This window comes from Oncorhynchus clarkii, chromosome 28, assembly GCF_045791955.1.
Source record: "Oncorhynchus clarkii lewisi isolate Uvic-CL-2024 chromosome 28, UVic_Ocla_1.0, whole genome shotgun sequence".
Classification (NCBI taxonomy): Eukaryota; Metazoa; Chordata; class Actinopteri; order Salmoniformes; family Salmonidae; genus Oncorhynchus; species Oncorhynchus clarkii.
The window spans coordinates 4,919,654-4,947,228 of record NC_092174.1 but is presented as its reverse complement, the minus strand read 5'-3'; the positions used below and the strand labels follow the sequence as shown (position 1 = coordinate 4,947,228).

General features: G+C 42.1%; 1 protein-coding gene across 1 annotated transcript; it reads right to left on the bottom strand.

The window, feature by feature from the left end:
• On the bottom strand, window positions 1-27,575 carry LOC139387360 (chromodomain Y-like protein). Its single transcript, XM_071133492.1, has 7 exons — window positions 27,406-27,575; window positions 16,427-17,219; window positions 6,927-7,180; window positions 6,424-6,596; window positions 4,154-4,364; window positions 3,721-3,864; window positions 1-1,637 (listed from the first exon to the last, which is right to left on the bottom strand). The coding sequence occupies exons 1-7, from the start codon at window positions 27,427-27,429 to the stop codon at window positions 1,479-1,481; spliced, it is 1,758 nt and encodes a 585-aa protein (XP_070989593.1). The 5' UTR covers window positions 27,430-27,575; the 3' UTR covers window positions 1-1,478.

The window sequence follows — 27,575 nt, the reverse complement described above, 5'->3', positions numbered from 1 at the left end:
TTTAGAAATGTTTGTAAATTTATTCAAAATAAAAATCCGATTATTATTTACATAAGTATTCAGACCCTTTGCTATGAGACTCAATTGAGCTCATGTGCATCCCGTTTCCATTGATAATCCTTGAGATGTTTCTTCAACTTGGAGTCCACCGGTTGGTTGTAAGTTCACTCGATTGGACATGATTTGGAAAGACACACCTGTCTATATAAAAGGTCCTACAGTTGACAGTGCATGTCAGAGCAAAAGCCAAGCCATGAGGTGGAAGGAATTGTCCGTTGAGCTCAGAGACAGGATTGTGTCTAGCCATAGATCTGGGGAAGGGTACCAAAACATTTCTGCAGCATTTATTTGATTTAACTAGGCAAGTCAGTTAAGAATACATTCTTATTTACAATGTCTGCCTACCCCGGCCAAACCTGGACAACGCTGGGCCAGTTGTGCGCTGCCCTATGGGACTCCCAGTCACAGCCGGTTGTGATACAGCCTGGAATCAAACCAGGGTCTGTAGTGACGCCTCTAGCTCGGAGAAGCAAAGAACCCATTGAAGGTCCAAGAACACAGTGGCCGCCATCATTCTTAAATGGAAGAAGTTTGGAACCACCAAGACTCTTCCTAAAGCTGGCCGCCCGGCCAACCTGGAGAGAAGGGCCTTGGTCAGGGAGGTGACCAAGAACACAATGGTCACTGACAGAGCTCCACAGTTTCTCTGTGAGGCTGGGAGAACCTTTCAGAAGGACAGCCATCACTGCACTACTCCACCAATCAGACCTTTATGGTAGAGTGGCCAGACAGAAGCCACTCCTCAGTAAAAGGCACATGACAGCCTGCTATGGAGTTTGCTAAAAAGGCACCTAGACTCTCAGACCATGAGAAACAATATTCTCTGGTCTGATGAAACCAAGGTTGAACTCTTTGGCCTGAATTCCAAGCATCACATCTGGAGGAAACCTGGCACCATCCCTATGGTGAAGCATGGTGGTGGCAGCATCATGCTGTGGGGATGTTTTTCCGCGGCAGGAACTGGGAGATCAGTCAGGATCGAGGGAAATATGGTCAGAGCAAAGTACAGAGATCCTCAATGAAAACTTGCTCCAGAGAAGACTCAAGGCTGTAATCCCTGCCAAACGTGCTTCAACAACGTACTGAGTAAAGGGTCTGAATACTTACATAAATGGGATATTTCAGTAGTTTATTTGTAATAAATGTGCAAAAATTTCTAAACTAGTTTTTGCTTTGTCATTATGGGGTATTGTTTGTAGATTGAGGATTTTTGTTTTAATCGATGTATTTTAGAATAAGGTTGTAACGTAACAAAATGTGGAAAAGGTCAAGGGGTCTGAATACCTTCCGAATGCACTGTACTCTCATACATGCAAGAGGGATGGTGGGATATTGAGAGGCTGCAGATTGAACGCCATGCACTGCTAGTGCCATGTTTTTCTGGTTATTTGGGAACGTAGGGGGAATACGTGCTTTCCTTAAAACTCATCAATCTTCTTCTGCAGGTATTTGAGGATGGAGTCCACCCCTTGCGAAGAGCCCCACACTCTCTTCAGCGCCTCGCACTCACGTTCATTGGCCTGCTCCAGGGCGGCCCGGTTTGCATTTCGCACCAGTGCTTTGGACTCCCGCAGGACCTACAGTGCAACAAACAGAGCCCCCCCCCCCCCCCCCCGGCAAAAAAAAGCAAAAGGAAAGGAATATGACTTATGGATATTGGCATAGATTTGTTTAACATTTAACGCTGGGACATGACACAAGATCCCTTTTTGTCAACAATTAAAAGATTCAGGAGAAATTCCATAACATCCAGATATTGTTGACATGATCTCAATTTAATGTATTGCTAAAAGCATTATATTAATTTAAAAACACACTCTTGGTTAGGGCCAGGATGATACCAGTATCGCAATACTCATTTGTATCATGGCAAGGAAACAAAACACAAAGCATATTTAACTTCTTTAGGAAAACAGCCCTAATGTTGGAAACAAATCTTTATGTTGTCATCCAGTCACTATTTATTTTCCAAGTTTGACACACAATATTTTACATACGGAAGGTTTTTAAAAAGGACCAAAGAGTTTGGACTGCGTTTTGTTGATTTTTTTTTGCCATGGGAAAAAAATTGTGATACTGGCATCCCGGGAGACTAAAATATAACAATTCAAGCGAACACTACGGCTAGGAGAGTGTGTGTGTGTGCAGTGCATTTGGAAACTATTCAGACCCCTTGTTACGTTAGCCTTATTCTAAAATCTATGAAATAAAAAAATCCTCAATATACACACAAAATACCCCATAATGACAAAGCGAAAATAAATTTAGAAATACCTTAATTACATAAGTATTCAAACCCTTTGCTATTAGACTCCAAATTGAGCTCAGGTGCATCCAACTTCCTTTGATCATCCTTGACATCCCGACAACTTGATTGGAGTCCACCTGTGGCCAATTCATTTGATTGGACATGATTTAGAAAGACACCTGTCTATATAAGGTCCCACAGTTGACAGTGCATGTCAGAGCAAAAACCAAGTCATGAGGTCGAAGGAATTGTCCTTCGAGACAGGATTGTTGTCGAGGCACAGATCTGGGGAAGGACACCAAAAAATGTCTGCAGCATTGAAGGTCCCCAAGAACACATTCTTAAATGGAAGTTTGGAATGGCCAAACTGAGTAATTGGGAGAGAAGGGCCTTAGTCAGGGAGGTGACCAAGAACCTGATGGTCACCGACAGAGCTCCAGAGTTTCCTCTTTTGAGATGGGAGAACCTTCCAGAAGGACAACCATCTCTGCAGCACTCCACCAATCAGGCCTTTATGGTAGAGTGGCCAGATAGAAGCCAATTCTCAGTAAAAGGCACCTAAAAGACTCAAGACCATGAGAAACGAGATTCTCTGGTCTGATGAAACCAAGATTAATGCCAAGCGTCACGTCTGGAGGAAACCTGGCACCACCCCTACGGTGAAGCATGGTGGTGGCAGCAGCATGCTGTGGGGATGTTTTTCAGCGGCAGGGACTGGGAGACGAGTCAGGATCAAGGGAAAGATGAATGGAGCAAAGTACAAAGATCCTTGATGAAAACCTGCTCAGGTCCTCAGACTGGGGCAAAGATTCACCTTACAACAGGACAAACACCCTAAGCACACAGTCAAGACAACGCAGGAGTGGCTTCGGGACAAGCCTCTGAGCCCGGACTTGAACCCGATCTAACATCTTTTGAGAGACCTAAAAATAGCTGTGCGGCGTCGATCCCCATCCAGCTTGAGAGAATCTGCAGGGAAAAATGGGAGAAACTCCCCCAATACAGGTGGCCAAGCTTATAGTGTCATACCCAAGAAGGCTTGAGGCTGTAATCGCTGACAAAGGTGCTTCAACAAAGTACTGAGTAAAGGGTCTGAATACGTATGTAAATGTGATAATTTAAAAACGAAAACAAAAATGTATTTGCAAAAAAAAACTGCTTTTCATTATGGGGTATTGTTTGTAGGTTGCAGGGAATAATAAAAAATAAAAAAACTAACGTAACAATGTGTGGTCTGAATACTTTCCGAAGGCACTGTAAATGAGTGTCGGTGGGAAAATGTTTTTGATGAGACAAAAAAAGCAAGAGAACAAAAGACCAAAGTGAGGGAGAGGGGCAGGGTCGTACTGTGTGGAAAAGAGACACCACAAAATATAAAAACAATTTTTTTTTAAATGAAAAGGATGACTTACAACTGAATTACAAGTGACTAGCTCCCTAATGCGAACCATCACCTCCTGAGTGAAAGTCCCGGGCCACAGCACCTGGGACACGAGGCCTTTAGCACAGGCCTCCTGGGCTGTCAGCTTCCGCCCACTCAGCAACATCTCATTGGCCTGGGAGAAGAGGGGGAGGGAGAGAGAAGACAAGAGTAGGGGAGAGGACGGGGTGAGGTTAAGCAGGAAAAAGTACTGGAATAGTATTAGTTGTTTTTTTTAAATAAAAAAAACATTTAAAAAAGGAGTGGGGCTGTCCCACTCCATTCTTATTTTTTGTATTGGACAGGATATTCCCCATCGCAGGAAAACCAGCCCAGTGAGTGCTACACTTAAATAGTTCCCCACACTACATCTGGACTTACTCCCCCTCGGAGGAGGATTTTCAGACAATGCCGTATGAACTCACCGAGGCCACGCCCATGATGCGAGGGAAGGTGAGGGAGGCGCAAGCGTCGGGTGTCTGTCCGTAGGTGGTATAGGGCGTCTGAAACCAGGATTTCTCGTTGGCCCAGACAACGTCACACAGCGGGAGGATAGAGGCTCCGAGGCCCACCGCCGGTCCATTCACGGCTACGATGATGGGCTTCTTGAATTGGATGAATGTGTTCACGAATGTCCTGAGGATGGAGATGACAGACTGTCTGCATAACCGTCTTCTGTGGCATCATTACAAAAACTAAACTAAATCAAAATAAAGTGGCGCACACTCCATATACAGTGTAAGTCAGAAGTTCACATACACCTTAGCCAAACACATTTAAACTCAAGTTTCACAATTCCTGACATTTAATCCTAGTAAAAAATTCCCTGTCTTAGGTCAGTTAGGCTCACCACTTTATTTTAAGAACGTGAAATGTCAGAATAATAGGAGAGAATGATTTATTTCAGCTTTTATTTCTTTCATTCACATTCTGGGTCAGAAGATTATATACACTCAATTAATATTTGGTAGCATTGCCATTCAATTGTTTAACTTGGGTCAAATGTTTCGGGTAGCCTTCCACAAGCTTCCCACAATAAGTTGGGTGAATTTTGGCCCATTCCTCCTGACAGAGCTGGTGTAAGTAACTGAGTCAGGTTTGTAGGCCTCCTTGCTTGCACACACCTTTTCAGTTCTGCCCACAAATATTCTATAGGATTGAGGTCAGGGCTTTGTGATGGCCACTCAAATACCTTGACTTTGTTGTCCTTAAGCCATTTTGCCACAACTTTGCAAGTATGATTGGGTCATTGTCCATATGGAAACACATTTGCGACCAAGCTTTTAATTCCTGACTGAGGTCTTGAGATGTTGCTTCAATATATCCACATAATTTTCCTACCTCATGATGCCATTTATTTTGTAAGTGCACCAGTCCCTCCTGCAGCAAAGCACCCCCATAACATGATGCTGCCACCCCCGTGCTTCACGGTTGGGATGGTATTCTTCGGGCTTGCAAGCCCTTTACCTCCATACATGACGATGGTCATTATGGCCAAACAGTTTTGTTTCATCAGACCAGAGGACATTTCTCCAAAAAGTACGATCATTGTCCCCATGTGCAGTTGCAAACCGTAGTCTGGCTTTTTTATGGCGGTTTTGGACCAGTGGCTTCTTCCTTGCTGATAGATGTCGATATAGGACTCGTTTTACAGTGGATATAGATACTTTTGTACCCGTTTCCTCCAGCATCTTCACAAGGTTCTTTTCGTACCAAAGTAGTTAATCTCTAGGAGACAGAACGTGTCTTCTTCCTGAGCGGTATGACAGCTGCGTGGTCCTATGGTGTTTATACGTGCGTACTATTGTTTGTACAGATGAACGTGGTACCTTCAGGCATTTGGAAATTGCTCCCAAGGGTGAACCAGACTTGTGGAGGTCTACAATTTTTTTTTCTGAGGTCTTGGATATCTTTTGATTTCCCCATGATGTCAAGCAAAGAGGCACTGAGTTTGAAGGTAGGCCTTGAAATACATCCACAGATACACCTCCAATTGACTCAAATTATGTCAATTAGCTTATCAGAAGCTTCTAAAGCCATGACATAATTTTCTGGAATTCTCCAAGCTGTTTAAAGGCACAGTCAACTTCTGACCCACTGGAATTGTGATACATTGAATTATAAGTGAAATAATCTGCCTGTAAACAATTGTTGGAAAAATGACTTGTCATGCACGAAGTAGATGTCCTAACCGGCTTGCCAAAACTATAGTTTGTTTACAAGAAATTTGTGGAGTGGTTGAAAAACGAGTTTTAATGATTCCAACCTAAGTGTATGGAAACTTCCAACTTCAACTGTATAAACTCCCAGTAATTTCATTCGGCAACACAATGCCTTACGTTTTTCATTACAAAGACTGCCCCTACAACACACAGCTAACGTTCTACTCATCATTTGTTCCACCTGTTCAAAATAACTGATGATTCGAGACAATTGTCTACAAATCTTGCACTGATCTGAAAGAACTGACCAGAGATTAAATAAACCATTCCACCATTTTGTTTTCTCCAATCAGTGCAGATGATGTAAGAGGGACAAGGACAGGACACATTTTTGGACAATCGAGAAAGGGCCAAGGTGAGCCTTCAAACGTCAGAAAGGGACGGAAAGTTTTTTTATTTTCATCATTTATTTTTTTTCTCTGAAAACAATCCACATACAAAATAGAAAACAAAAGTACACCCTTCTGACCTACCTAATGGTCTCAGCCATCTTGATGCTCTCCTTCTTGCGGTCGTCGGTGAGCAGTCTAATGAAGTAGATGAAGTCCAGGCCGAAGCAGAAGATGCTACCCACGGCGCTCAGCAGGACCAGCTTGCTGTCGTCTGCCGCCGCCGTGGCCATGGCACTCTGCATCTCCTTCATCACCTGAGGCAGCCATGAGGGAGACAATTATTATGGGACAATTACCTAGACACAGATGAAGCCTAGTCTGAGATTAAGAAACACTTTAGATGGAGAGTTAATATTGGAAATACATTTTAGTACAGTACTAGGCTTAATCCAGGACACCAACCCAATATTTTTTATAGGACCAGTATTTGACTTTCGTTTCAGATACTTTGCATACATTTATATTTGACTACCAATTGTTTGGAAAAGTTGGCATAACTAAACGATGAAGTACTACTATTTTTGGCCTGTCATGCAGTGTAACAATTGTTTTGTTAGGGCAAAGACAAGACAGGCATGACTCACATCGGGGTTAAGTGAGTTGTTCTCCGAGGACTTGGTGGAGAGCAGGATGTGGGTGAAGCCATCCTGCTTCTTGACGACAAGGTCCCTGTAGCGGTAGGCACTCTCAGTCTGCCGGACGCTGAACCGAAGGCGCTTGTCGAAGACTGAGCGCTGCTCCTCGAAGCGCCGTTTCCCTGCCACCCCGGAGACTGCCACTGCACTCTGCAGGCTAGCTGTCCCATTGGCCGCCAGAGCCTCCATGAGTGTTGATGTACCTGGTGGATAAAAAAAAATTGTGACAAAATATAATGGTGACACAGCCTTTAACATTGTCTGTTTAAATAACCAGATAAATAAAATCTTTGGTACTGCCTGAATGGTTTACTTAGGTTCTACTCAACAGCAGATGAACAGTCCACCAACTGACTTAATTGACATAACTGTGTACTCATTCGTTTGTGGAGAAGGGGGAGAAACAACATTGTAAAGAACTCTGTTTGCATGGCAATGTCCACAATCACTCACCTCTGCGATTGTGGTCTACTTAGACCAGAGCAAGAAGTTGTAGGCTACATATTTTTTTTAAATCCTCAAACTACTTCTAACATCTTAATTCCCCAAGACCTAGGTTCAGTATACATCACAACAACAGTTATTGAAGTCTATTGAAAAAGCCTAGAGGACGATTACATGCCAGCGGGAGCAGAAAATATTTTTGGCATCTCAGATTGTTCTGGTAATTCTCAGATAGAAACTTCATTGGGAGGAAGGATGTTACACATGCTTTTTACATTCGTATCAATTTTTTCTCTCTATGAAATCATGATGAAAGTGGCCATTTTAGGCCCTTTCCAGAACTACAGTGTCTTCAGAAAACTATTCACACCCCCGGGACTTCTTCCACATTTTCTTGCGTTAGAGCCGGAATTTTAAATGGAATCAATTGACATGTTTTCACTGGCCTACACACAATACTCCATAATATCAAAGTGGAATTGTTTAGTTAATTTGTAAAATTTTCTAAAAAAGGAAATGCTGAAATGTCTTCAGTCAAAAAGTATTCAAACCCTTTAAATGGCAACAATACCCCATTATGACAAAGCAAAAACAGTATATAAATGAAATGGATTAAAATGTTTTTTTCCCCCCCAATCTACAAACAATACCCCATAATGAAAAAGCAATGTTTGTTTTAATTTAAAATCTTGCTAAATTTATTTAAAAGTATCACATTTACATAGGTATTCAGACCCTTTACTCAGTACTTTGAAGCACCTTTGTCAGTGATTACAGCCTAGAGTCTTCTTGGCTAGTTTAGTTTATTAATTCAACCATAAATATATATATATCTCAAATTTCAATTATGATCTTGTCTCATCGCTGCAACTCTCCAATGGGCTCGGGAGAGGTGAAGGTCGAGTCATGACCCACCAAACCGCAGTCCTTAACACCACCTGCTTAACCCGGAAGCCAGCCTGCAGGTGCCCGGCCCGCCACAAGCAGTTGCTAGATCGCAATGAGCCAAGTAAAGACCCCCCCGGGCCAAACCATCCCCTAATGACGCTGGGCCAATTGTGCGCCGCCCTATGGGACTCCTGGTTACGGCTGGTTGTGACACAGCCTGAGATCGAAACTGGGTTTGTAGTGACGCCTCAAGCACTGCGATGCAGAGCCTTAGATCGTGGCGCCACTAGGAAGGCCCAATTCGACCATTTTAAAAAACAAGCACACAACTTAAAAGCCATACATGCACATGAGTAAAATCATTGAGGATAACAAAGTCTATTTTCAGGTCTCTCCAAAGATGTTCGATCGGGTTCTAGTTTGGGCTCTGGCTGGACCACTCAAGGACATTACGATACTTGTTCCGAAGCCACTCCTTTGTCTTGGCTGTGTACTTAGGGTTGTTGTCCTGTTGGAAAGTGAAGTGTTGTCCTGTTGGAAAGCCCCAGTCTGAGGCCCTGAGCGCTCTTGGGCAGGCTTTGCTCCGTTCATCTTTCTCTCGATCCTGACTAGTCTCCCAGTCCCTGCCGTTGAAAAACATCCCCACAGCATGATGCTGCCACCAACATGCGTCACTGTAGGGATGGTATTGGCCTGGTTTCCTATAGACGTGACAATTGGCATTCAGGCCAAAGAGTTACATTTTGGTTTCATCAGACCAGAGAATGTTTCTCATGGCCTGAGAGTCCTTTAGGTGCCATTTGTCAACTCCAAGCAGGCTGTCATGTGCCTTTTACTGAGGAGCAGCTTCCATCTGGCCACTCTACCATAAAGGCCTGATTGGTGGAGTGCTGCATAGATCCGTAGTTCCCAAACTTTTTATAGTTCCATACCCCTTCAATCATTCAACCTCCAGCTGCGTACCCACTCTAGCTCCAGGGTCAGCGCACTCTCAAATATTGTTTGTTTGCGATCATTGTAAGCCTGCCACACACACTATACGATACATTAATTAAACATAAGAAGTTTGTCACAGCCCGGCTCGTGGTAAGTGACAAAGAGCTCTTATTGGACCAGGGCACAAATAATAATAATTTTGCTCTTTATTTAGTTAATCTTACATAAAACCTTATTTTCTCATCAAATTGTGAATGAGAAGGGTGTGCTTGAAAGGATGCACATACCTCTGCAATGTTGGGTTGTATTGGAGTCTCTGTCTTAAATAATTTTCCACAGTCTGTGCCTGGATTTTGTTTTCATGCTAGTCAGTGCCAAGAATCCACTATCATATAGGTACATGGTTGCAAAGGGCATCAGTGTTTTAACAGCGAGATTTGCCAAAGCAGGAAACTCAGCGCAGCCATATCTGGCAGTAAATTCTGATAAAATTTTCACAGAACCGCTTGTTGCAATGTTGATGAGGCTCTCTTGTTCAGATATCGGTAAGTGGACTGGAGGCAGGCCAAGAAAGGGATAACGAATCCAGTTCTTCATCCGTTATGGGAAAGTACCTGCGTAATTGCGCACCCAACTCACTCAGGTGCTTCGCTATATCACATTTGACATTGTTCGTAAGCTTGAGTTCATTTGCACACAAAACAAAATCATACAAATGATAGACCTGTGTGTTGTCCTTGTTAATGCAGACAGAAGAGCTCCAACTTCTTAATCATGGCCTCAATTTTGTCCAGCACATAGAATATATATAGTTGCAGAGAGTTTCTGTAATCCTATATTCAGATCATTCAAGCGAGAAAAAATATCATCCAGATAGGACAGTTGTGTGAGAAACTCGTCATCATGCAAGCGGTCAGACAAGTGAAAAGGATGGTCATTAAACTGAGCTTGTCTCTCAATTAAAAAAAAAAATAATGTACCCCTTGATAACCAGCGCACTTCTGTATGTTGTAAAAGCGTTACATGGTTGCTGCCCATATCATTGCATAGTGCAGAAAAAAGTTAACAGTTTTCACTGTAGTGTCCAAACGTCTTTCAAGCTGTCCGGCATTCCTTTGACAGCAAGCGCCTCTCGGTGGATACTGCAGTGTACCCAAGTGGCGTCGGGAGCAACTGCTTGCACGCGCATTACCACTCCACTGTCTCCCTGTCATGGCTTTTGCGCCATCAGTACAGACACCAACACATCTTAACCACCAAAGTCCATTTGATGTCACAAAGCTGTCCATTACTTTAAAAATATCCTCTCCTGTTGTCCTGGTTTCCAGTGGTTTGCAGAAGAGGAAGTCTTCTTTAATTGACCCCCCATGAACGTAACGGACATATACCAGGAACTGTGCCAGGACCGCCATGTCTGTTGACTCATCCAGCTGTAACGCATAGAATTCACTGGCTTGTATGCGAAGCAGTAATTGTTTCAAAACATCTCCTGCCATGTCACTGATGCGTCGTGAAACAGTGTTTGATGAAGTCATTGACTGTATAGTTTTTTTGGGCCTTTACCCCAGCTTTGTCCCCAGCCATATCTGCGGCATCAGGAAGAATTAAGTCCTACACAATAGTAAAGGGCTTGCCTGTCCTAGCTATTCGGTAGCTCACAATATAAGGCGCTTCTAGCCCCTTCTTATTAAGAGTATCTGTTGCTTTTATACATGTCTTACTACTCGAAAGTAATCTTAATTCTCGCTCAAAAAATTCCAGTGGCATGTTTTGTTTCTAAATGTCTGTGCAAGAGTGAAGGTTTCATCGAGTTGCGAGATAGTGTGTTATATGTGCAAAAGTACTGTGGCTGAGGAAAGGCACTACTCCCAATATAAGTGAACCCCAAATCAATGTAGTTCATCATATTTGCAACTATTCGATGTTCCAACATCCCTGTCTGTTGTTTGGTGCTTTCCTCGGTAAGGGGGCAGTAGCTCTTTGGCTGCATCCATTTCACAACTGTCAGTGTCCATGCTAGCTGGGCTAACAACAAATGTAGAATTACTGATGCTAGCATTGGATGTGCTCGTGGAAGCAGAACAACTTGTGTCATCGACAGGTGCAGCGCTGCTGGTCGTAGCAGTACTACCAGTAGAGCTGGTATGTGTTTCTATGGACATGTGCCTTACATTTTTTTTTTAACCATTAGTTCATTTTCGAGCAAAAGGAATGAGCAGCAGCAACATTGGCTACATGTGGAATTCCCGCAAGAGTAACAGTTAATGTGACTGGATGTTAATTATTTGACTAGGCTACCCGAATTTGACAATGTGTTGTTATCTCGCTGAACACTAGATTATTACATTTTTTGGCAGTGAAATTAGGCTAATCAGGCGAGTGAAAAAAAAGAAAAAAAAAACTCGCCCTATAGCCCCGTTGGAAAATATAAATGGACTGTTTGAAAATGTGAATCACATTTGTATTTAGCGTATCCCCGACGGCATCGGGTTCTTGGTCACCTCCCTGACCAAGGCCCTTCTCCCCCGATTGCTCAGTTTGGACAGGCAGCCAGCTCTAGAAAGAGTCTTGGTGGCTCCAAACTTCTTCAATTTAAGAATGATGGAGGCAAATGTGTTCTTGGGGACCTTCAATGCTGCAGAAATGTTTTGGTTATTTTCGCCATATCTGTGCCTCGACGCAATCCTCTACGGACAATTCCTTCGACCTCATTGCCTGGTGTTTTCTCTGACGTGCACGGTCAACTGTGGGACCTTATATAGACAGTTGTGTGCCTTTCCATATCATGTCCAATCAATTGAATTTACCACAGGTGGACACCAATCAAGTTGTAGAAACATCAAGGATTATTAATGGAAACAGGATGCACCTGAGCTCAATTTAGCAAAGGGGCTGAATTACTTGTGTGTAAATATGGTATTTGTTTAAAAATGTTTGCAAATGTATAAACATTTCTAAAAACCTGTTAACGCTTTGTTATTATGGGGGTATTGTGTGTAGATTGAGGCGGACATTCAATTTTTTTATTTATTTTTAGAATAGGCTTTTAATGTCACAAAATGTGGAAAAAGTGAAGGGGTCTGAATACTTTCCAAATGCACCGTAGTTACTCCACAATACTAACAAATGACAGAGTGAAAAGAAGGAAGCCTGTACAGAATAAAACATATTCCAAAGACATGCATCCTGTTTGTAATAAGGCACTAAAGTAAAACTGCCAATCATTTGGAAAATAAATTATGTCCAGAATAAAAAGCGTTATGTTTGAACCAAATCCAACAACACATCACTGAGTACCACTCTTCATATTTTCAGGTATGATGGTGGCTGCACAAGGACAAATATACACTGGAGTTGCTTACCAAGACGACATTGAATGTTCCGGAGTGGCCAGTTTAGACTTTAAATCAGTTTGAAAATATACAGCGACTGAAATGACTGCAACACTCAACAAAGAGCTGCAGTTAGTTTCGTGGTTGGCAAGGAATAAGTTAGCCCTAAATATTTCTAAAACTAAAAACATTGTATTTGGAACAAAACACTCACTAAACCTCAACGAAATCTTGTAATAAATAATGTGGAAATTGAGCAAGTTGAGATGACTAAACTGCTTGGAGTAACACTAGAATATAAACTGCCATGGTCAAAACATATTGATGCAGTAGTAGCTAAAATGGGGAGAAGTCTGTCTATAATAAAGCGATGCTCTGCCTTAACAACACTATCAACAAGGCAGGTCCTACAGGCCCTGATTTTGTCGCACCTTGACTACTGTTCAGTCGTGTGGTCAGATGCCACAAAAAAGGAATTAGGAAAATTGGAATTGGCTCAGAACAGAGCAGCACGGCGGCCCTTGGATGTACACAGAGAGCTAATATTAATAATATGCATGTCAATCTCTCCTGGCTGAAAGTGGAGAAGAGATTGACTTCATCACTGCTTTGATTTATGAGAGGTATTGACATGTTGAATGCACCGAGCTGTCTGTCTAAACTACTGGCACACAGCTCGGACACCCATGCATACCCCACAAGACTGCCACAAGAGGTCTCTTCACAGTCCCCAAGTCCAAAACAGACTATGTGAGGCACACAGTACTACATAAAGCCATGACTACACTGAAGTATATTATTCCACATCAAGTAACTCATACAAGCAGTAAATCATTTTTTTTTTTTTTTTTAAACCTTATGGAACAACGGGGACTGTGAAGCAACACAAACATTGGCACAGACATGCATACACACATGATAACATACGTACTATACATACACATGGATGTAGTACTGTAGACATGTGGTAGTGGTGGAGAAGGGGCCTGCGGGCACACAGTGTGGTGTGAAATCTGTGAATGTATTGTAATGTTTTAAAATTGTATAAACTGCCTTAATTTTGCTGGACCCCAGTAAGAGTAGCTGCTGCTTTGGCATCAGCTAATGGGGATCCATAATAAATACAAAAAAAATGTCAAGACTTAGAAATGGCTGTCTAGCAATGAACAACTTGACAGAGCTTGAATATTTTTTTAAAGAATAATGTGCAAAAATTATACAATCCAGGTGTGCAAAACTCTTAGAGACTTACCCAGAAAGACTCCTAGCTGTAATCACTGCCAAAGGTGATTCTAACATGTATTGACTGAATTCTTATGTAAATTAGATATTTCTGTATTTCGTTTTCAATAAATTATCTAATATTTGTAAAAACATGTTTTCAGTTTGTCATTATGGGGTTGTGTGTAGATGGGTGAGATGTATTTATTTAATACATTTTGAATTCAGGCTGTAACACAATTGGGAATAAGTCAGGGGGTACGAATACATGCCTCTTGTAAGACCTTATGATCTGTGAACCGTACATAGAGCACACTATAAGGAGTATGTTAGATTTTGAAATACACATTCATTTATTTAACATTAATCTCTCAACCCTTTTTGATTTTGTTCATTTTAAAGACATATTGTTTGGAACGATATACTCTATAAGTACATCACTTTTCCAGAGTGGGCTCTCCGCCTATTCTGAAGTCCTGATCAATTGTATGGGCACCACCAACACAGCGAATGGATTACAAGGAATGCCCTCTGCTGGTGACTTGCTGAATGTGCAATCCTAAAGGAGGGCTGAGATTGGTTAATGACCTATAATGTAAATGTTCATGTATAAAGAATGGGTCACATCGTTTCAAGTACCAAGAGAGCCCACTCTGGAAATGTGATGCGTTTGAAGAGTATATTGTTCCAAACAGTATATCTAAAAATAAGCTAAATCAAAATGGGTAGTTTTGATATCCATTAAATAGTTCTAATGTTGAATAAATTAATGTGAACATTTGTATTTCAGAATCTAGACATACTCCATGTTAGAGCACACTATTAGGAGTATAATGACACAAAGAAGTCTGTATCATGTACAGTTTACGGATCATAGGATGCATGTACAGTGGGGAGAACAAGTATTTGATAACCTGCAAAATAAGCAGGTAGAGGTCTGTAATTTTTATCATAGGTACACTTCAACTGTGAGAGATGGAATATAAAACAAAAATCCAGAAAATCACATTGTATGATTTTTAAGTAATTAATTTGCATTTTATTGCATGGCATAAGTATTTGATCACCTACCAATCAGTAAGAATTCCGGCTCTCACAGACCTGTTAGTTTTTTTTTAAAGAAGCCCCCTGTTCTCCACTCATTACCTGTATAAACTGCACCCGTTTGAACTCATTACCTGTATAAAAGACACGTGTACACACACTCAATCAAACAGACTCCAACCTCTCCACAATGGCCAAGACCAGAGAGCCGTGTAAGGACATCAGGGATAAAATCGTAGACCTGCACAAGGCTGGGATGGGCTACAGGACAATAGGCAAGCAGCTTGGTAAAAAGGCAACAACTTGCAATTATTCGAAAATGGAAGATGTTCAAGATGATGGTCAATCACGCTCGGTCTGGGGCTCCATGCAAGATCTCACCTCGTGGGGCTTCAATGATCACGAGGAAAGTGAGGGATCAGCCCAGAACTACACGGCAGGACCTGGTCAATTACCTGAAGAGAGCTGGGACCACAGTCTCAAATAAAACCATTAGTAACACACTGCTCCGTCATGGATTAAAATCCTGCATTGCACGCAAGGTCCGCCTGCTCAAGCCAGCGCATGTCCAGGCCCGTCTGATGTTTGCCAATGACCATCTGGATGATCCAGAGGGGGAATGGGAGAAGGTCATGTGGTCTGATGAGACAAAAATAGAGCTTTTTGGTCAAAACTCCACTCGCCGTGTTTGGAGGAAGAAGAAAGATGAATACAACCCCAAGAACACCATCCCAACCGTGAAGCATGGAGGTGGAAACATCATTCTTTGGGGATGCTTTTCTGCAAAGGGGACAGGACGACTGCACCATATTGAGGGGAGGATGGATGTGGCCATGTATCGCGAGATCTTGGCCAACAACCTCCTTCCCTCAGTAAGAGCATTGAAGATGGGTCGTGGCTGGGTCTTCCAGCATGACAACGACCCGAAACACACAGCCAGGGCAACTAAGTAGTGGCTCCGTAAGAAGCATCTCAAGGTCCTGGAGTGGCCTAGCCAGTCTCCAGACCTGAACCCAATAGAAAATCTTTGGAGGGAGCTGAAAGTTCGTATTGTCCAGCGACAGCCCCGAAACCTGAAGGATCTGGAGAAGGTCTGTATGGAGGAGTGGCCCAAAATCCCTGCTGCAGTGTGTGCAAACCTGGTCGAGAACTGCAGGAAACGTATGATCTCTGTAATTGCAAACAAAAGGTTTCTGTACCAAATATTAGGTTCTGCTTTTCTGATGTATCAAATACTTATGTCATGCAATAAAATGCTAATTAATTACTTAAAAATCATACAATGTGATTTTCTGGATTTTTGTTTTAGATTCCGTCTCTCACCGTTGAAGTGTACCTATGATAAAAATTACAGACCTCTACATGCTTTGTAAGGAGGAAAACCTGCAAAATCGGTAGTGTATCAAATACTTATTCTCCCCACTGTATAGGTCTAAAAAGGGCCTGAAATGGCCACTTTCATCATGATAAATGTAAAAAACATTTCAAACATCTTTCCTCCTAGTGAAGTTGTGAGAATTGCCAGCAAAATCTGAGATACCAAAAAATATTTTCCGCTGGCGTGGAATCGCCCTAGAGCCTTACCTTTCCCATTGAGTGTACGTATTGATGCGGGGGTGATGGGGACTTGCTGAGGAATTAATGGGCTTTGGCTTTGAATCCTGGGCCGGGTCCCCATGCGCGCTCTTTCTTCCCCAGGCCCCAGCAACAACCCTGGAGGCTTTTCCAAAAGGGCTACCTCTGGGGGCACAGAGTCCTGCTCCTGACCCCCTTGCTCCAGACAGTGGGCCGCCTCGCTAGGCGAAGACTCAGAGTCCGCCCGGCTGCTCATTGGGCTTTTGGGTACTAGGATTTTGATCCCGGACTTCGCCAGGTCCATGCTCCGACGCACCGTGCCCACCGGAGAAGCCGCAGGCCCGCTTGTGAAGCCAGGTCTACAAATGTCACCGGTGGCCGAAACACTGTACTTTTGGCTCAAGTTAAGCTGCATGTTCGTTCTAGTGTGTGCCACGCCAGGGTCAAGTGGTGGCAACGGTTTCGAGATGGCCGTAGCTGCTGCGGTGGGGGAAGAGGCATTCCCGGGTTTTACTAGAGCATGGCTTCCTGCTCCACTGTGTGGCTGAGGCCTGCAGATCTGTTTGCGGGCGTTGTTTCTCGAACTGTAGGTCGTGCTGGGAGTGCTTCGAGTGGAGCGCAGTAAAGTACTGTCTCTCTGTCTTTCGCCGTGTTGCCGATTAAAATCGTGAATGAACTCCACACAGGCAGAGAGGTGCGTCTCGGGCTCCCAGGTGTCCCCCTCGTAGCCATAGCCCCTCCAGCGCACCAGGTACTCAATCTTTCCTTTCTTGTTCTTCCGTTTGTCCACAATTCTCTCAACCTGTAACAGAATTTTAAAAATAGTTGGCAGTGGCAATGACTGGATTTAGGGCAGTCACTAAGTCACAAATCATGAGACTAAAACGTAACGGCTATAGCATACAATGGACTACGTGACGTGAGAAACAATCAGCCATATGGTGAAATCATCTGTGATATTCCAGGGTCGTATTCACCAGGCACTAAAATGGACAAAAAAGGACAAACAGGGCAGGACTCCCTAAACTGTCCAATACGAAATGCTTGTTTTTGTTACCCGTTTGCACTAATGAATACGACCCTGCTATAGCTTCTTCTAACACCCTCAGATCTCCAGTAGGATGTTTCTAACTCGGGGTAGACCTCAAAAATAAGGCAGCCCCACATATATTGACCTAGCCTAGAAGGAGGCACCTAGGAACAGAGTTGCCATCTATCAAGGACATTTTCATTAACCACTGCCGCCCTCTGTATCATCAGAACCCAGCCACATAAGTCATGAACTGTTTTCATCCCAATGGTCTAGCCATAGTATTAGACCTAGACCACCAGCTCCAAAAAGGCTGTTTATATCCACAGGCAGTGACTAATGTGACTAATGAATAGAAGATTTCATGGCTAATTGGGCCAGTTTTTTTGTATTGGCCTACTTTATGATATTCCTCCTATAAGTTTTGATTTCATAGATATATTGCTAATTAGTGTAGTTTTTGTGTGTTTAACCCGAACTGTCTGTGTGTAAGATTGTCAATGTAGGCAATTTAACTACAGCTAAATGGCAAACTTGAACAAAAGACAACATCAGCATGTTGAGTTTGAAACTAAAATGTTCAATATAACTTGAATCCATTACCTCATATAGTATAGATAGGATAGGCTGGCAACTTGTAACAGTTCAGGCCATATCGTCCAGGCCATATGTGAAAATTAATGTTCACCTTTTCATAAAAGCATGAATAACTTTCAGATATGGAGCTATCCCAAAAACAGCTCATGGCTGCCATTTCCCATTACAAAAATGTATACTGAACAAAAATATAAAATGCAACAGTTACAGTTTATATAAGGAAATCAGTCAATTGAAATGAATGAATTAGGCCCTAATCCATGGATATCACAAGACTGCGCAGGGGCGCAGTCACTTGGGAGCCAGGCCAAGCCAATCAGAATGTTTTCCCCCCTATAAAATGGCATTATTAAAGACAGAAATACTCCTCAGTTTCATCAGCTGTCCGGTTGGATGGTCTTAGACGATCCCACAGGCGAAGAAGCCGGATGTGGAGGTCCTGGGCTGACGTGGTTACACGTGGTCTGCGGTTGTGAGGCCGGTTGGACGTACTGCCAAATTCTCTAAAACAACGGTGGAGGTGGCTTATGGTAGAATGAACATTCAATTCTCTGGCAACAGCCCTGGTGGACATTCCTGCAGTCAGCATGCCAATTGCATGCTCCCTCAAAACATCTGTGGCATTGTGTGACAAAACTGCACATTTTAGTGGCCTTTTATTGCCCCCAACACAAGGTGCACTTGTGTAATAATCATGCCATTTAATATGCCACACCTGTCAGGTGGCTGGATTATCTTGGCAAAGGATAAATGCTCACCAAAGGGATATTAACAAAGATTTTAGAGAAATAAGCTTTTTGTGCTTATGGAACATTTCTGGGATCTTTTATTTCAGCTCATGAAACATGGGACCAAGACTTCATGTTGCGTTTATATTTTGTTCAGTAGGTAGCCTGGTGGTTAGAGCGTTGGACTTGTAACCGAAAGGTTGCAAGAGCAAATCCCCGAAATGCCAAGGTAAAAATCTGTTTTTCTGCCCCTGAACAAGGCAGTTAAACCCCTGTTCCTAGGCCGTCATTGAAAATAAGAATTTGTTCTTAACTGACTTGCCAAGTTAAATAAAGGTAAAAAAATATATATATATATAATAATATTTTGCGTCATATCTCCTGTACCAAACATAACATGGAAAATGTCATATCTACCCCTATGTTTCGATGGTCAAGGATTACAATCACAAACAGTTCAGATTATTATATAAAACGATGGACTGCCAGGGTAAGAAAGCAAACGCCACTCGTTCTCTTCTGAAAAATAATTTGGCATGTCCATTTTGGAGCAATTCACAATTTTACTTTATGGACTAAAGCTCATGTTGAAATGTTCATGAAGAGAAACCAGAAAATGAGCAAATCTTCCCACAAATTATGCATTGGTGCAGCATTTCAAACTCACTGAATACTAATGTTCTTTATGTAGCCCTTTTCACAACAACAATTATCAACACCCCGGCCTAGACTCCTAAAGACCAAGCAGCAGCAAAGGAAATAAAGAAAAGATGGAAGGAACCTCCTTCAGCTGTACCAAGTAGAAGGTTGGAATGCATATGACCCTCTAGGCCAGACAAATTGTCAATTTAGGCAAGAGAGTATGGTAGAGTATGTGATGAAGATTCATGGCATGGATAACCAACAGGGTCATAGAAGATGACTCTCTAGCCAGAGGAGCTGTCCACATAGGCCGACAAAGATCTAATATTCTATGCTTCAATCCACTTCATCCCCATATGGACATAATTCTATAATGAGTCTATTTATGGGCATTCTGAGAATGTGGCCATGTCATCAAAATCAGTCTCTTGATAGGCCGTGTGACATATTGTCTTCTTGTATAGCTTACTGTTGTGCATTTTATTCGGCCAGAAGATGCAGCAGATTCTGTTGCGACATCAACTGCTGAAAGACTCCATCCTCCTTATGTCATTCTTGGGGTTAGCAGTGTGCAGTTGCTCCTGCCTTAGCTTGGTATCAATGGTTGCCTCCATTCATACATTTTCAGTAAAGCAGAATCCGAAATGGTTGATTCTGCATTACCCCAAACCTGAGCTTCATCTTCAAGCATTATGTAAGATTTAAAAAGTGTAATCCAATTTTCAAATCAACATAAATAATATTATATTGCGTACCAGTGGTGAGGCAGACAGTGGTGAAGCTGAGGCAGGCTGCAATGCAGGAGGTGAAGGAGACAGAGAGAGGAAGCAAGCCGAGAGAAAGGTTAGTAGTATAGTGGTTCCAAAACTTGGGATCCCCTGAAATTGAAATAGGGTCCCATGAGAGAATCTTGAATCTTATCAAACACTAATAACTTCCTTCTCTTCAAATTGTCATAAAATACACAATTTTAGAGCCAACTAAGGGCCTTTTACAGTGTTAGAATGCACTGTCATGTTGGTGCGAGGGACTCTGAAATGGCTAGCCCCAAGTCGTTATATATATATATATTTTTTTTTATTTTATTATTTTTTTTCCTGTGCATTTTGCCCCATTAATCCTGTATACTTTGTTGACTACAAACTTTCTTTACCCAACCATGGGACAGACTGTTTGTTCCCATACTCGGGACTCTGACTATTGTTTACACAGACATTTGGCCTCTCATCCTATTCTAACTACCTCTCGCCAGCTTTGTATTCATGTTACCTGATGAAATTGTTGTTACAATATGATCTTGTTGCCATCTGATGCACATTCAGATGTCATGAATCAGCACTGCAGAGCTCTCCCTGTCCTCTGCCGTGCCTTGATTGTATTACTGTTGATGATATCTGGAAATATGCATGTACACCCTGGCCCGTCTACTGTTGCTAGCGCCAATTCTGACTCTGCTTCACTGATTTCTGCTCTCGTAAAAGCCTGGGTTCTCTGCACGTTAGAAGCTTATTACCTAAAATGGATCAATTGAAAGTGTGGGTTCACGGCTCCAATCCAGATGTGTTGGTCCGGTCCTTACTGAGACGTGGTTATTAAGGAAGAGTGTTTTGAATACTGACGTTAACCTTTCTGGTTTTAACCTTTTTCGATTTGCTGGTTTTAAGCATTAAACGTTCAAATAGCTCTTTGTTGACTGTTGCTGGGTGTTATCGTCCTCCATCTGCACCGGCCTGTACCCTACCTGCCCTAAACTCTCTCCTGGCCCCTTACACGAAGTCTAAATTTGTCCTGCTTGGTAACCTAAATGGGACATGCTTAAACAACCTGACCAAGTTCTAAAGCAATGGGACTCTCTAAATCTTTCTCAGATTATTACAAATCCCACAAGGTATGACTCCAAACACCCAGAAAAGGCTACTCTCCTCAATGTTATCCTCACAAATAATCTTGATAGGTATCAGTATGGTGTTTTCTGTAATCACCATAGTGATCACTGTTTTACAGCCGGTGTTCGTAATGGCTGCTCAGTGAAACGACCTGTCCTGATTTGTCATAGATGCTTGCAATTGTTCAGGCAAATGAGAAATAAGTGCACTCAGGATATCCGGAAGGCCAACGTTAATTACTTTAAGGAGCAGTTCTCTCTCTGTTGGTCTAATCCCAAGAAGTTCTGGAAAACAGTTAAATACCTGGAGAATAAACCCTCCTCACAGCTGCCCATGTCCCTTAATGTTGATGATGTGGTTGTTACTGACACTAAGCACATAGCTGAGCTCTTTAATCACCACTTCAACAAGTCTGGATTCCTATTTGACTCAGCCATGCCTCCTTGCCCGTCCAACACTTCCTCATCTCCCACCCCTTTAATGCGACTATCCCTGATACTTATCCCTCTGCCCCGCTACAAAGTTTCTCCCTGCACGCAGTCTCTGAGTCCAAGGTGCTAAAGGAGCTCCTTAAACTTGACCCCCAAAAAACAACTGGGTCAGATGGTTTAGACCCTTTCATTAAGGTTGCTACCCCTATTATAAACAAGCCTGTCTCTCCTTTATGGGGATGTTACCATTGCTTGGAAGGCAGCCACGCTTCATCCTTTATTTAAAAGGGGGAGATCAAGCAGATCCTAACTGTTATAGGCCTATTTCTAATCAACTGAATGGCGTTCTTGATGTCTATAGTATTCTCTCGGGTATGCAATCCATCTGGATTCCGCTCAGATTACGGACATGTCACTGCAACCTTAAAGGTCCTCAATGATGTCACCATTGCACTTGATTCTAAGCAATATTGTGCTGCTATTTTTATTGACTTGCCAAAGCTTTTGATACAGTAGACCATTCCATTCTTGTGGGCCGGCTAAGGAGTATTGGTGTCGTAGGGGTCTTTGGGCTGGTTTGCTAACTACCTCTCTCAAAGAGTGCAGTGTATAAAGTCAGAAAATCTGCTGTCTCAGCCCCTGCCTGTCACCAAGGGAGTACCCCAAGGCTTGATCCTAAGCCCCACTCTCTCAATATAGATCAACAACATAGCTCAGGCAGTAGGAAGCTCATCTATTTATATGCAGTAGGAATCTCATCCATTTATATGCAAATGATACAGTCAGCTGGCCCCTCACCAGAAGTTGTGTTAAATGCTCTACAACAAAGCTTTCTTAGTGTCCAACAAGCTTTCTCTACCATTTACCTTTATTTTGGAGGTGCTCAGAACAAGGTAATGTGGTTTGGTAAGAAGAATGCCCCTCCTCCCACATGTGTGATTACTACCTCTGAGGGTTTAGATCTTGAGGTAGTCACCTCATACAAGTACCTAGGAGTACGGCTAGACGGTACACTGTCCTTCTCTCAGCACACATTAAAGCTGCAGGCTAAAGTTATATCTAGACTTGGTATCCTGTATCGTAATCACTCCTCTTTCACCCCAGCTGCCAAAATAACCCTGAATCAGATGACCATCCAACCCATGCTAGATTACGGAGACATAATTTATAAAACGGCAGGTAAGGGTGCTCTCGAGCAGCTAGATGTTCTTTACCATTCGGCCATCAGATTTGCCACCAAAGATCCTTATAGGATACATCACTGCACTCTATACTCCTCTGTAAACTTGTCATATCTGTATACTCGTCGCAAGACCCACCGGTTGCTTATTTATAAAACCCTCTAAGGCCTCACTCCCCCCTATCTGAGAAATTTACTGCAGCCCTCATCCTCCACATACAACACCCATTCTGCCAGTCAGATTCTGTTAAAGGTCCCCAAAGCACACACATCCCTGGGTCACTCGTCTTTTCAGTTCGCTGCAGCTAGCGACTGGAAACACTCAAACTGGACAGTTTCTCTTCATTCAAAGAATCATGGACACTCTTACTAAAACATGGACACTCCTGCTGCTGTTTTGTGTGGATGTATTGTTGTCTCTACCTTCTTGCCCTTTGTGCTGTCGTCTGTGCCCAATATTGTTTGTACCATGTTTTGCTACTATGTTGTTGTTAAGTTGCTACCATGGGGTGCTGTCACGTGTTGCTGCCTTGCTATGTTGTCGTCTTAGGTCTCTCTTTATGTAGTGTTGTCTCTCTTGTTGTGATGTGTGTTTTGTCCTATATTTATTGTTTAATCCCAGGCCCCGCAGGAGGCCTTTTGGTAGGCCGTCATTGTAAATTAAATAAGATATTCATAAAATGTAGTGAAATACAGTATAAAGACCATTTAAATACGATTTAATATTATTGTCATATATATAAAAATATATTTTTAAAACAATAGTGAGGCAGACAGTGGTAAGCAGTCTGCAATGCAGGAACAGGAAGAGGCAAGCAGAGAGATGTTAGTAGTCAGGGGTCGCGTTAATACAGGATTTCACATTTTTCACGCAGAAAAGGAAAGAAAACACTGAAAACATATCTAGCTGGGTTTTGAAAGTGCAGATTTAAAAGGTTTCTTTTTGTAAATTCTGCACCGCTTCAATCAAGGTGCGCTCCAAATCATGAATGTAAAAGGACTAATTTCGTGCTTCAGTTGCACATCTCTACTCGGATGAAATATCTATGCTTTTGTCATTGGATCACCAGACAGCGTTGACTGATATGTAGTACTTTTCTCCAGGGTAGTTTTTCTCCGGTAGCAAGTTAAAAATGCAAGATTAACTTTAAGCAAAACATTAGGAAATGTAACTGGCTATAGTCTCTATGATATACAGAAATATGATGGCCATGCATCGTTTTTGCAAAAAAATACATTTTTATTGTAAACTAATTTACTTGTGTGGCTGCTAGCCAAATAGCGTTGCACTTCTGTTTAAATTGTTTTCATCAGATGACATTTCCTGCCGAATGTGTTGCACTAACATATTTTGTTTGAAGAAAAACTAGTTGCACACCCCGCATCCCTCTATTGAGGATTTAAAAAAAAAAATCAATTTCAATATGAAACGCAGGTGAAATTGTTTAAATGCATTGATTTGTTTGATGGTCCGCGTTTAAAAATTGCTGCATTCTGAAAGTAATTCGACCCCTGGTACAATAGAGAATTATTGTAGTATATTACATTATACTGTAATCTAAATTGGGATTAATTTGTTTGATGGTCCGCGTTTAAAAATTGCTGCATTCTGAAAGTAATACGACCCCTGGTACAATAGAGAATTATTGTAGTATGTTACATTATACTGTAATCTAAATTGGGATTAAGAAAAATGCACATAATTAAAAATCACAGTGCAGTTATCACAAACGTAATTTTTCATGTTATAGCCTAACTAAACAATAGGCTATAAAAGGCCTGGGGAAAGTTATAAAATGTAAATAAAACCAGAGAGGAAGAGGCACATTTTCGGCTACTTTCGTGAATTTGCAAGACACAGATTACCAAAATATGCACACAATTATTTCTGCCCCGGCCGCTCGCTACCTCTTGCTGGCTCGCCTGCTCCTTCGCTTCTCTAATGATGCGAGTGTGTGCTCAGTCTTCGGTCTGTTGGACGTAGAATATCCTAGCCTATTCATTAATGATAGGCTGTACTTTACTGACTTTGCAAGCCAAGAAATTGTGAGATAAAGCATTTGCTTGTATATAGATAGGCCTAATGCACGGTTTTGACTGTCTGCCTGGTGGCCGACCTGCCTATACTGTGCCCCTCCCCTCTCTCTCCGTCCCTCGCTAGTTCACTATGAAAGATGTGTGTTTGTTCTCGGAAGTATGGCAAGTAATAAGTCTCCTCCGTTCCAAAAAGCGGAATCAAATCTTGACAGTCAGAAATGGGAGTCGACACCAGGAGTTGACAATCGAGGAATCAATTATTTTGGAATCGACTCTCCACCACCATGTCATCGCCGTTAACTTCTTGACGCTACCCATCCCTTTAGCAGGATAATTGTCATCAACAACCACTGAATTGTAGAGCGCCACATTTAAATAATATTACTAAAAATATCACAAGTGCAATATAGCAAAACACAGCTTAGCCTTTTGTTAATCCACCTGTCGTGTCATTTTGAAAATATGCTTTACAGCGAAAGCAATCCAAGCGTTTGTGTAAGTTTATCGATCGCTCGACAAAACATTATGAACACCTAGCATCAAGTAGCTTGGTCACGAAAATCAGAAAAGCAATCAAATGAATCGTTTACCTTTGATGATCTTCGGATGTTTTCCCTCACGAGACTCCCAGTTACACAATAAATGTTCCTTTTGTTCCATAAAGGTAATTTATATATCCAAAATACCTCCGTTTGTTTGGCGTATTATGTTCAGAAATCCACAGGAAAGAGCGGTCACAACAACGCAGACGAAAATTCCAAATAGTATCCTTAATGTCCACAGAAACATGTCAAACGTTTTTATAATCAATCCTCAGGTTGTTTTTAAAATATATAAAATCGGTAATATATATACCGCAACCGTCTTTTTCAGTAGGAGAGGGAGAGACAATGGCTGCCCAAACTCTGTTGCGCTTACAAAACGCTGTTGGCACCCAGCCATAAAATGATGCAATGTTATCGTTCTCGCTCATTTTTCAAAATAAAAGCCTGAAACTATGTCTAACGACTGTTGACACCTTGAGGAAGCGATAGGAAAAGGAATCTGGTTGATATCCCTTTAAATGGAGCAAAGGCAGGCTATGGAACATGTTTTCAAAATAGAAGCCACTTCCTGGTTGGATTTTCCTCAGGGTTTCACCTGCAATATCAGTTCTGTCATACTCACAGACAATATTTTGACAGTTTTGGAAACTTTATAGTGTTTTCTATCCTAATCTGTCAATTATATACATATTCTAGCATCTGGTCCTGAGAAATAGGCCGCTTACTTTGGGAACGTTATTTTTCCAAACATAGAAATAGTGCCCCCCAGCTGGAAAAATGTCAATGAGGAAGCGACAGCAGCGAAGTCCTACAGTATATGGCAATACTTTGAGGAGTTAAATGCGAGGTGGATGTGGAATTGCGAGGTGGAAACTTGCGAGGTGGAATTGAGATACAGTAATGGTAATACAGGTGCAGTAATGGTAGTACAGGTGCAGTGCTTAACCCTCTGAAAGGGATGCACCACGAGACCCAAACCGGTGCTGGCAGCAGTGCAGCTGCATAGTGAATTTACCTGGAATTTTTATATTTTTTTGTATGTTTTTAACTTTTTATTTTCTGTTTAAACATTATGAACATTTTTCAATTTCTCACGTCCCTGGTGTGCTCTACTGTACTGAACTATACATCCCTTTCCTCTACTGTAACTGTGGTTTGTGACTGATTTCCCCTTGTGGCCAATTCAATTGCAGTCATTCATTGGTAACAGAGTGACTCGTTTTAATTGCTTAATAACTCAAAATTGTTATTCGTAAAAACACGAACTAATTGGTAAGTCTACCTCTACTTTTTACTCCTCGGAACGGACAATAGCCACCAGGAGGCGTTTTATTTCTGAAAATGTTCAGGGCCCCAAACTATACAATTGTACCAAGTTTCATGCTTTTATGAAAAAGTTCACATATCACCTAAAATGTGGCACATAACTGCCTGGACTACTACTAACGTTAATAACTGGAAAGCATTCACATAATTACATATAGAATAGTACCTCTGTGAAAGCATAAACCTATGCTCCATTGATTTGTTTAAAAACCTGGCCACAAGACCGAAGTTAGAGGTGAAGAAAAACCCTCTTGCTGCAGAGACTGTAGTACCCAATAGCTAGCTAGGTAGCTCACTCACTAGCTTAGCTTAAGCAAGTTGATCGGGTAAAATAGCAAAGAACACATGACATGCATCGTCGGTATCACTGCTAACTAACGTTGGCTAACGAACAGCTAGCTATCGTTAAGGTGGCCCAATTTCGATTTAGTAGACAACTTCCTGGGCTGAAATTTTTATGAAGCTCAAGCTAATATGAGGTGTCTTTCAAGCCAGGTGGCTGGCTAAGAAGCTAATTTAGCTAGCTACACGAACAAAAAAAAAACATTTCAGCTAGCTAGCTAGCAGTAGATAGTAGCTAACTCACCTCATAAAGCTCTTCCGAGGCCATTATAAGTTGCAATTTCTCTCGCCGCTTGGCTAGCAAATCTTATTGGGTTAAAAGGACCTCCAGATTTGATGAAGCCCAGTTTACGTTAGCTGTCTTTGGCGTGCTCCCAATCCTCGTAACGTTAGCTAGGTACTCAGGGTGGTGTT